Source organism: Pseudorca crassidens, chromosome 5, assembly GCF_039906515.1.
Source record: "Pseudorca crassidens isolate mPseCra1 chromosome 5, mPseCra1.hap1, whole genome shotgun sequence".
In the NCBI taxonomy this organism is placed as follows: domain Eukaryota; kingdom Metazoa; phylum Chordata; class Mammalia; order Artiodactyla; family Delphinidae; genus Pseudorca; species Pseudorca crassidens.
Genome location: NC_090300.1, coordinates 135,389,645 through 135,401,330, shown reverse-complemented (window position 1 = coordinate 135,401,330; position 11,686 = coordinate 135,389,645). Strand labels below are relative to the sequence as shown.

At 35.1% G+C, this 11,686-nt stretch overlaps 1 protein-coding gene across 1 annotated transcript; it reads left to right on the top strand.

Annotated features, from left to right (window-relative positions):
* The first annotated feature begins 4,522 nt into the window (after positions 1 to 4,522).
* Positions 4,523 to 9,472, top strand: LOC137224334 (keratin-associated protein 21-1-like). Its single transcript, XM_067737182.1, has 2 exons — positions 4,523 to 4,670; positions 9,186 to 9,472. Exons 1-2 carry the CDS (start codon positions 4,523 to 4,525, stop codon positions 9,470 to 9,472), a joined length of 435 nt encoding a protein of 144 aa, XP_067593283.1.
* The last annotated feature ends 2,214 nt before the right edge of the window (positions 9,473 to 11,686 follow it).

Sequence of the window (11,686 nt, the reverse complement as noted above, 5' to 3'; positions counted from 1 at the left end):
CTATCATCTATCTATCTATCTATCTATCATCTATCTAATCTGTCTATCCAAATGGGCTCAGTTCTCAGTGAATTCATAATCTTGTGTAGGAGTAACATAAGATTAAAAATAGAATGAAATAATTGTTTTTATAGCCATATGTTGTGAAAGTTATAAAATATGGAGGGTTATTTAGTGTTGTGAGCATCAGGAAAGAGATCTGAGAAGAGGAGACCCTTGAGTTGAGGCCTGAGTAGGAATTGGCCAAACAGATAGGGGAGTGGGACAATAAATCTTTGTGTCCATTTATTATCACTCCCGGGACATGTAATCACTAAGCACATCTAGAGAGGAACTCTCAGGCTTTCCCTGTTCTCATAAGAGTACCTAGAGCGCAGTGCATACCTCTTCCGCGAGCGGGAGAGGGCCTGGCCAGAGGAACATATGCCAGGGAGCCCACCAGCAGAAGACTATGAAGACTTGGCTCTGATACCCCTCTGCTGTGTGACTTCAGGCTAGTGACTTGACCACTGCGAGGCTCGGCTTTTCTCTGAACACTTGTTTGTCAAGTACCCACTCTGTTAATTTTACGAGGTTGTGAAAATGAATTGAGATAATGTGTATACAGACACTTTCCAACATACAACAGAGATGGACTGATTAGAAGGAATGTTTTCATTGTTTAATGAGAGTTTAGATTAGAAGATTTTGGGGGATTTGAAGCTAGAAAAAATATACTCTAAGGGGGAAATTTATGTACATTCCTAATTATGGGAATCTCTAGAACATATTTCACATGGATAATGAAGATTTACTGTTTAATAAATCTTTGATGTTGACTAAAATGTCTTACTGCAAGATGATGCTTAATCCAAGCTATCAAAATAGACATAGTCTTAAAAATAAAATATTTTTCTATGGACTGATCTTTTTACTCTTGTGGATTTCAAAAAAGTCCACATCAAGTTTTTACATGATATGTACCTAAACGTGTTCCCGAGATATATGCTTTAAAAATACAACATAAATTTCTGAACTTGAAAATATGCATGATTCCATGCCCCATGACATAATGTTGACATTGTATTTTTGGTAATAAATTACTATACAAAATGGCTCAGTCAGGTTGCAAAAAGGCTACTAAGAAGGTAATTTATATTCTGGGGGGTTTTGCTTCCTTATCAGAAAAACAATTTTAATTAAGGCATATATATATGTATCATAGAATGACCTCTTTTGAGTTACAAAGCTATTACCTTAAATTCAGACTAAATCAACATTTCAGTACAAATAAATATGGGTATCTGAAATCTATTAGTAGACAAGAGTTTAAAACTATGGGGTAAGAAAAATGAGATTTTAAAAAATTAATTTTTATTGGAGTATAGTTGATTTACAGTGTTGTATTAGTTTCTGCTGCACAGCAAATTGAATCAGTTATACATATATCCACTCTTTTTTAGATTCTATTCCCATATAGGTCATTACAGAGTACTGAGTAGAGTTCCCTGTGCTATACAGTAGGTTTTTGTTAGTTATCTATTTTATACATAATAGTGTGTATATGCCAATCCCAATCTCCCTATTTACCCCTCCTGCCCTCCCTTTCCCACTTGGTAACCATAAGTTTGTTTTCAACATCTGTGATTCTATTTCTGTTTTGTAAATAGGTTTATTTGTACCATTTTTTAAGATTCCACATATAAGGGATATCATATGGTATTTTTCTTTCTCTGACTGACTTACTTCACTCAGTATGACAATCTCTAGGTCCATCCATGTCGCTGCAAAAAAAAAAAAAAAAAAGTAAAATTATTTAAAATTAAAACTTATGTTTGGATTCTAAAAAGCACATTCTTAAATAACATGTATTAAAATGATAATCACAAAAATAAATATTTATAGCCAAGGGGAAAAAAAACAACTGAGATAAAGGGAATAGCATTTACTGAGTAATATTCCTGACCCAGAGCACTAAATAGGCATGCAATATATGAAAAACAGTTATGTAAAAATAGTTAGGCTCCATTTTAGAAAGAAGAAATTGGTGTTCAGACAATTTAAGCATATAATCAAATATCTTATATTTATAAGTGGCACACCAACGTTTGAACATATGTTTGACTTGATCCATTCATTTAAAAAAAAAAATTTTTTTTTTTGTGGTACGCGGGCCTCTCACTGTTGTGGCCTCTCCCGTTGCGGAGCACAGGCTCCGGACGCACATGCTCAGCGGCCATGGCTCACGGGCCCAGCTGCTTTGCGGCATGTGGGATCTTCCCGGACCGGGGCACGAACCCATGTCCCCTGCATCGGCAGGCGGACTCTCAACCACTGCGCCACCAGGGAAGCCCAGATCCATTCATTTTTTATGGAGAAATAGTAAGTTCAAATTATGTGTCAGTCACTGTACTCATAGCTGGTTATTCAGGGATGCACAGAATAGAGATTGTTTCTACTGTTATAAACCAGTATCCAAGATCTGAATGGAAAGGTATTAGAAATAATGCAATAAAGATAAAAGACTTTTTCAATAATCCAGGAGTACTGTGACCAAAAAGTGTGTGTTGGCAGTTGCATTGAAAAGTAAAGTGTCTATTCCAGAGAATTCGTGAAGTAGAATTTATAGTTTTGAATTTTAAGGAGGACAGAAAAGGTAAGAAACTGAAGAATAAGAAAAATTGGAGTGGGAATATATTTTCTTTATGTTTATGGTTAGGGATGAAACATAACAGAGTGATCATTAGACTGGAGACCAATACCAGAAAAAATAGGTAGAATGATTTCTCTGAAGGAAAAATGTCTAATAATGAGAGTTCTCAAAAATTGAAATTGGCAGCTTTGTGAAAATCCCTGTTGAAGGCATTCAATAAAGTACTCAATCACCACTCATTCCTTTGTTGCTGAAATTCAAGTATCCAGTAAAAAGAATGACCTTCTTGGCCTTATATTCCCTTCCAACTTGGACTTCATGGTTGTTACAGTAAAAAATAATGTAAATTTTGGAGTCTTCCTGATTCTGAAGATGTTGATTTAAATAAAACCTAGAAAGTAAGATAAGCAAACAAATCAAAACAAAACAACCCCCTCCCCTGAAACAAACAAAAAAAGCAACACTTTTGTTTTGGACTGAATGTTTGGTCAGGGAAAGACTGAATGTTTGGTATAGAGTGACATATTTTAATTAGTGAGGCAAGACATTGTTTCAATAAACCTTGACAAGTGCTATGACATGTATCTGCACATAGGAACCAAGAGGAGGATGATCCAATCCAGATGTTAGCAGTTAGGAAAGGCATCTCGCAGGAACTTATCACAGATGTGAATTTTGATGGGCAAACAGATTTTTTTTTAGCTGAGAATTAAGGTGGCAAGAAAAACATTAATAGCAGAAGAAATGATTCTCTTTTCCCTCTTTTACATGTTGAAAAGGTAAATGTGATAGGATTATTTGGAAGAAAGGGGACACATTATACTTCAAAATCACAACAAAAATTTTTGTAGAAGGTTGAGAACTTCTGATTAATGTATGTATAAATACAGGGCAAAATTGAGTTTTGTACTACTTTATGTCATGAGGGTGGGCTTTTGCTGTAGGTATCAATGTTATCTCCTAAACTTTAGCTTCTGAACTAAACATACAAGGAACAGTAGTGATAGGAGAAGGAAAGAATGGTTTATCGAATTAGGGGAATGCACTAATCTTTCATAATGTAAAACTCTGATAAGTTCTGCATATGAAAAATATTAGACTCTGGTCCGAGGTTTCTGATTCTTCAGCCAAATAAAGTTGGTTAGGTTGTGAAAGTCTCCTCAATGGTATGATAATACTTTTGTAACTACAAAAAATGGGAGAGAAAGGAGGGCTGCCTCACCTGTGAAGGACCATACTTTGCCTGGTACATGGAAGAAGGAAATATAACAAGAAACACTTACATACAGCACACTGTCTCCACACTTATAAGTAGTTATTGTTTCAGTGGATGGGTTTGGCTTTGAATGATCAGATTTTGATCTGTTTCTTGGGATTTGAGGAGAGTTGGACATGGAGGAGGTACGGAACACTGAGAGGGTTGGAGAAGCCTGGCAAGAAGTCAAGAAAGGAGACAGGAGTATTACCTTTCCTATGGCCGGAAGCAGGGGTTTTGGAAAGATGAGAGAGAAAAAGGTGCAAAAATTTCCTACATTCCCCAACAAGCTTGTTTTATAAGATACATATTAAATGAAAGGAGACTTTGAAAATGATTATCAGTTTTGGAGCACATGATTCTACTGAGACAATTCTTCAGCAGAACATATTAACATGATGCTCTTTAAATAAAAGTGGAGTCTCCAAAACAACAAGCTATTTTAAGCAAATCATTATTGATCGTCAACAGTGACTGGCACATAATGGTTGCTTACATATTTGTTGCCTGTGTCAAGGAATGAATGTTATGCTCTGCCAATTACTGACAATACATAAAGGTCCATGGGAAGTAGTGACACACACACTTCAGAAACACCCTCTTGCAACCCACCTGAATCCACTTCCCTTGACAACATGTTTTGCAACTACTACGGCAATTCCTGTGACTACAGGTGTGGAAACAGCTATGACTGTAGATTTAGTCCCTATTATGGCTGTGCATATGGCTATGGATATGGCTGTGCATATGGCTCCTACTATGGCTGTGGATATGGCTCTGGCCCTGGCTACTGCAACTACCGGCCAGTTTGCTATAGGAGATGTTATTCTTCTTGCTACTAGAACATCACTTTCCAAGGTCCATTTGCTTCTGAAAAGACATCTAAAGATAATGCTGATTCAAAGATCTTTAGGACACAATTTCTATATCCAAGAAATCACATGTCTGACAGAGGTATTGACCTCCAGCTACCAATTTTTAGATTGGCATCTTTGTGGCCTGAAGTCCATGGTGGTATCATTTACCTATTTTCCAATTGTTAGCCTTTACTCCCTTAATCTCTGATTCTCTGTATTGATGATCCTAACATCCTATTGTTGGGGAAATCCCTTGTTATCAATAAAAATTGTTCATTGTTTCTAACAAATTTCTGTGTATTCATTTGTGAATTAGTCTTTTTTGAGATGTTATGGCCTCTGTTGAAAATTGGGCTAATATCTTGTCTGAATCTCGAGTTTTTCCTTGATATAATATAAGCATTTCTTCTTATATTTGCATCAGAAATAATACCTCTACACTTATTTCTCGTATCCCACATGCTCAGGCACTCACATACTCAAGCACAAATCTCACAGTATTTCAGAACTGTGCTTTGCAAATCACTCTTTGTCTGGGAGGGAGCTGGAGGGGAAAAGAGGAGGAGGAATGACACTTTAAGCAGGATGTTAATGCAAAGCCTAAGGTAGAGAAAAGGTGACCTGAGTGCTTAAAGGAATAGTGGAATGAAAGAATACTTTCCAGAATTAATGAGATATTATAAGCAGAGCTAGGTATTAAAGTACATGAAGAAAAGAGAACTAAGAAAGGATAAGTTAGAATAAAATTATTCTACTGTATCATCTGCTTTTGATGAAATTGCAAATATATTTACTTGCACATATTTATTGAGATTGAGGAAATTTATTCAAGTCACTTAATTGACAAATAATTTTGAGTAGTTTTGAAAGAGTCTCATTTGATACAGTGAAAACACAGTAGGAAAATTATAGACAAGTTTCCTGCTCTCACAGTGTTTATATTCTAGTATGTGAAGATAAAAAAAGTATAAAAAATAATTAAGAAAATTTCAAACCGACAGTTGGGAGAATAAAACAGCTTAATGGGAAAGAGAGTAAGGACTGAAGTGTTAGAGGGATAGTTCAGGGAGGAATTTTGAACTTGTGACAAATGAGCTGATGTCAATTGCAAAGAAAGACAGAAAGTACAGTAGTAAGTGTAAGGGGTGAGAGAAGTTCACTAAGTTTTGGAAAAATATGATTTATTAAGCATGTATGAGATAATTTGTGTATCCAGAAAAGAATCTTCACACACTAGCTCTTAACATACCTTCAAAATCTGAAATGTTGTGACTCCTTAGTTAAAGAACATTTGAGACGCTCAGCTTTATAGAAATGAGAAAATGGTGATAATATTTACAAATATCCTACAATTTATATGTGCCACACAAATGTTTGACTTCATCCATTTTCTTATTGGAGAAATATTGATTGAGTACAAATTATGTGCCAGGCACTGTTGTGAGAGATGATCATTCAGTAATGTATAGAATATATATATATATATATATATATATATATATATATATATATATATGTATATTTGTTTTGGATCAATATCGAGAGGTTTGAATGGAAAGGTATTAGAAGTAATGCAATAAAGATAGAAGACTTTTCAGTAATCCAGGAGTATAGTTATCAGAAAATGTGTGTTGGCAGTGGTATTGAAAAGTAAAGTGTCTAATCCAGAGACTTTGTGAAATAACATTGATAGTTTTGAATTTAAATGATGACAGAAAAGGAAAGAAACTGAAGAATAATAAAAATTGGAATGGAGATATATTGCTATTTTCTTTATGCCTATTGTTATGGATTAAACATAGCAGAGTGATCAGTTTATACAAGTGACCAATATCATAAAAAAGATATATTCATTAACTGGAAGAAATTTGGCTAATAATTAATGTTCTCAGAAAGTGAAATCAGCAGCTTCATGAAAATTCCTGTTGAAGGCATTCTATAGACTACTGGATCATAACTCATTTTTTGTTGTTGAAATGTGAGATTCCAGTAGAAGGAATCACCTTCCAGAGTTTATACTCCCTTCCAACTTGGATTTCATAATTGTTACTATAAAAAGTTACTTTAATTTTGATAAGAAAGGAAAGAGGAGAAATAACAGCTGATACCACAGACATACAAAAAATCATAAGCGATACTATGAACAGTTATATGCCAACAAATTGGACAGCCTAGAAGAAACAAATTTCTAGAAACATACAGAATGACTAGACTGAATCAAGAAGAAACAGAAAATTTGAACAGATTGATCACTACAAGTGAAGTAGAATCTGTAATTTGAAATACTCTCAGCAAACAAAAGTCCAGGACCAGAGAGCTTCACAGGGGAATTCTATCAAACATAAAAAGAAGAACTTATACCAATCCTTCTCAAAATGTTCCAAAAAATTGAAGATGAGGAAACACTCCCAAATTCATTCAACAAGGCCACCAAAACCAGATACCAAAACCAGACAAAGAGATTATAGAAAAAAGAAAATTATAGTCCAATATCTTCGATGAACATAGATGCAAAAATACTCAAAAAAATATTAGCAAACCAAGTCCAATAATACAAAAAGGATCATACGTCATGATCAAGTTAGATTTATTCCAGGGTCACAAGGATGGATTAGCATGTGCAAATCAATCAACTTAATGCACCACATCAACAAAAAGAGAGACAAAAATCACATGATCACCTCAATAGATGCAGAAAAAGCATTTGAAAAAATTCAACATCGATTTATGATAAAACTTCTTGTCAAAGTGGGTGTAGAGGGAATATACATTAACAAAATAAAGGCCATTTACAACAAACCAACAGCCAACATAATACTCAATGGTGAAAATGCGAAAGCCTTCCTGCTAAATTCAGGAAAAAGACAAGGATGATCACTCTCGCCACTTCTACTTAAACTGGAAGTTCTAGCCACAGCAGTCATAAGAAAAAGAAATGAAATGTATGCAGATTGGAAAGTAAGAGTTAACACCATAACTATTTGCAGATGATATGGTACTTTATATAGAGAACTCTACAGTCTCCACCCAAAAACCATTAGAACCAATAAACGAATTCAGAAGGTTGCATGATACAAGATTAATATACAGAAATCTGTTGTGTTTTTATATATTAATAATAAAATATTAGGAAGATAAAGTAAAACAAATCCCATTTAAAACTGCATCAAAAATTACCTAGGAATAAACTTAAACAAGGAGGTGAAATATCTATACTCTGAAAACTATAAAATTTTATGAAGGAAATTGAAATTGATATAAAGAAAAGGAAATATATCCTGTGTCCTTAGATTTGAACAATTAATATTATAAAAATGGCCATACCTCCCAATGAAATCTACAGATTTAATGCAATCCCTATCAAAATACCTATGACATTTTTCAAACTAGAACAAATATTTTTAAAATTCACAGAACTAGGACAAATAATCCTTAAACAACTCTAAAATTCATAGAAAAATATTTCTAAAACTAGGACAACAAAAGACCCCCAATTTTCAAAGCACTCTTCATAATAAAAGACAAAGCTAGAGGTTCAACCCTATCAGACTTCAGACTATATTACAGTGTGGTATTTGCTACAAAACAGACACATAGGACAGTGGAACAGAATACAGAGCCCAGAAATAACCCCACACACTTATGATCAATTAATCTATGACAAAAGAGGCAAGAATATACAAAGAGAAAAGACAGTTTCTTCAACAATGGTGCTGGGAAAACTGGACAGCCATATATATATAACAATGAGAGTAGAACATTCCCTCACACCAAATACAAAAACAAACTCAAAATGGGCTAAAGACCTAAATGTAAGACCTGCAAATATAAAACTCTTAGAAGAAAACATAGGCAGAACACTCTTTGATGTAAATTATATCATCATTTTTTTGGATCTGTATCCTAACGCAAAAGAAATAAAAGCAAAAATAAACAAATGAGACAAAATTACACTTAAAAGGTTTTGCACAGCAAAGGAATCAATTGAAAAGATAAAAAGACAACCTATGAAATGTGAGATAATATTTGCAAATGATGTGACTGACTAGGTGCTAATATCCAAATTACACAAACATCTCATACAACTCAAAGGCACAAAAAACAAACAACCCAACCAAAAAATCAGTTATTGGGCACATGATTCTACTGAGACAATTCTTCAGCAGAACAAATTAAAATGATGCTCTTTAAATAAAACTGGAGTATACAAAATAATGAGCTCATTTTAAAGAAACTATTATCGATTGTCAACAGTGACTGGCATATAAAGGTTGCTTGCATATTTGTTGTCTATGTCAGGGAATGAATGGTATGCTCTGCCAATTACTGACAGTATATAAAGGTCCATGGGAAGCAGATGACCCACATGCTTCAGAAACATCCTCTTGCAAACCATCTGAATCCACTTCCATTAACAACATGTGTTGCAAGTACTATGGCAACTTCTGTGGCTATGGCTGTGGAAACAGCTATGGCTGTGGATTTAACCCCTATTATGGCTATGGATATGGCACTAGATATGGCTGTAGATATGACTGTGGCTATGGAACCAGATATGGCTGTGGATATGGTTTCTGCTGTGGCTGTGGATATGGGACTCTCTATGGCTGTGGATATGGCTCGCGTTATGGCTGTGGTTATGGAACCAGATGTGGCTGTGGATACGGCTCTGGCTACTGCAGCTACTGGACAGTTTGCTATAGGAGATGTTATTCTTCTTGCTGCTAGAACATCACCATCCAAGCCTTGTTTGCTTCTGAAACAACACACCGAAAGATAATGGTGATTCAAGGATCTATAACCCATGATTTCCGTATCCAAGAAATTACATGCCTGACAGAGACTTTGACCTCCAGCTACCCATTTTTAGATTGGCATCTTTGTGGCCTGAAGCTCCATGGTAGTATCATCTGACTCTTTTCCAAATGTTAGGCTTTACTCTCTTAATCTCTGATTCTCTATTATGACTGTGTTGATGATCCTAACATTGTACAGTTGGAGAAATCACTTATCCTCAATAAAAATGGTCCATTGCTCCTAACAAATCTCTGTGTACTTGCTTGTGAATTAGTCTTTTTTGAGATAATATGGCCTCTGTTGAAAATTGGGCTAACATGTTGCCTGAACCTTGAGTTCTTCCTTGATATAATACAAACATTCCTTCTTATACCTGCACCAGGAATAATGTCTTCTCCACCTATTTCTTGTATCCCACATGCTCAGTCACAAGCACAAGCACAAATCTCACAGTATTTCAGAACTTTGCTTTCCAAATCTCACTGTGTCTAGGATGGAGCTGGAGGGGAAAGAGAAGGAGGAATGACACTTTATCCAGGATGTTAATGCAGAGTCCAAGGTAGAGAAGAGGTGGCCTGAGTCCTTAAAGGAATAATGGAATGGAAGAGATACTTTCCAGAATTAATGAGAAATTAGAAGCAGAGCTAGATATTAAAGTACATGAGGAATAAAGAACTAGGAAAGGGTAAGTTAGAATAAAATTATTCTACTATGTCATCTGCTTTTGATGGAATTGCAAATATATTTGTTTGCACATATTTATTGAGATTGAGGAAATTTATTCAAGTCACTTAATTGACAGATAGTTTTGAAAGAGTCTCATTCTATACAGTGAAGACACAGTAGGAAAACTATAGACAAGTTTCCTGTTCTCACAGTGTTTACATTCTGGTACCTGAGGATAAAAATCAACAGTAAAAAAGATTTAAGATGAATTCAGACTGACAGTTGCTATGGAGGAAATAAAACAACTTAATGGGAAAGAGAATAAGGACTGAAATATTAGAGATATAGTAAGGACTGAAATATTAGGGATATAGCTCAGGGAGGTGTTTGAAAGTTGTGACCAATGAGCTGATGCCAGTTGCAAAAAAAGACTAGAAAGGACAGTAGCAATTGTCAGAGGGAAGAGGAGTTCATTAAGCTTTGGGTTTGCTTAGGTAGTACTACATTTTTCAGCTGGAAAAGAGTAAGGTCTAGTGGCTTAATAAGGTTGTCTAATGCCTTAATTGGGACAGATACAAGAATGAGATTAAAAAGTCCAGTTAAATTACTGAATTGGAGAACCTATTGCTTTGTTGGATTCTGACTTTAGTGTTCTTTCCTCATCTGATCTTCCCAAACTCTAACATTTAGATCCTACAACAGAAAAGCCTCTTCAGACTCAGTAGCAATCGAGTTTCAACCAGCAGTGATAAAGATGTTGTGTCTTATTTGCATGACATGGGTCACTGCCCAAAGTCTGACACTGAGGTCCCTGGAGCTAGGAGACCCCACGTAACGGCCCAAACCAAGGAAGATCGTCCTGCCATCAAAGTCTGCCCTGGTGGAAGGTTATGTCCAGGATATAATTTGTCTAACTGATGAAGAAACAGGGGTTCTTTCAAGAGCAGGATGGTTTTTGTAGCCGGAATATTTGTTAGTCTGATCTGAGGAATAACTATGCTCTGGGTAACCCTAAGGTTAGTCTTACAAGCAGAGGCAGAGGATTCTAACAGTTAAAGCTCTTTGAAAAATCTAACTTGTTTCCTTATGTTCCTCCTCATCAAAAGTATGTCTAAAATAAGGAAAAATGTAATTTATTAGGCACATATAAAATAATTTATGTATCCAGAAAAGGTTCTATCCATTATTAGGCATGTATGAAATAATTTATATATCCAAAGAAGCATTTTCACAATCTATCCTCAAAATCTGAAATGTTATGACCATCACTCCAAGAAAATTTCATACTATCAGCTTGAGTGAAATGAGAAAATGGTGATAATGTTAAGAGAGATAAGGATGATTAAAATTAGAGAAAATTTGTGTGTGTGTGTATGTAGTATGGGTTTGGTGAATATTGGGAAAAATGAAGATTTGGTTTCACATACCTAATCATATTATAGAGGAAAGGAAAGACCATTGCCATGAATGAGTTTTTTT

Excerpts from the sequence above, each read along its gene's own strand:
- LOC137224334 (XM_067737182.1), top strand. The coding sequence starts at position 4,523 with ATGTTTTGCAACTACTACGGCAATTCCTGTGACTACAGGTGTGGAAAC. Across the intron at positions 4,671-9,185 it reads CTGTGGATATGGCTCTGGCC|ACTTCTGTGGCTATGGCTGT; the intron begins CTGGCTACTGCA and ends AGTACTATGGCA.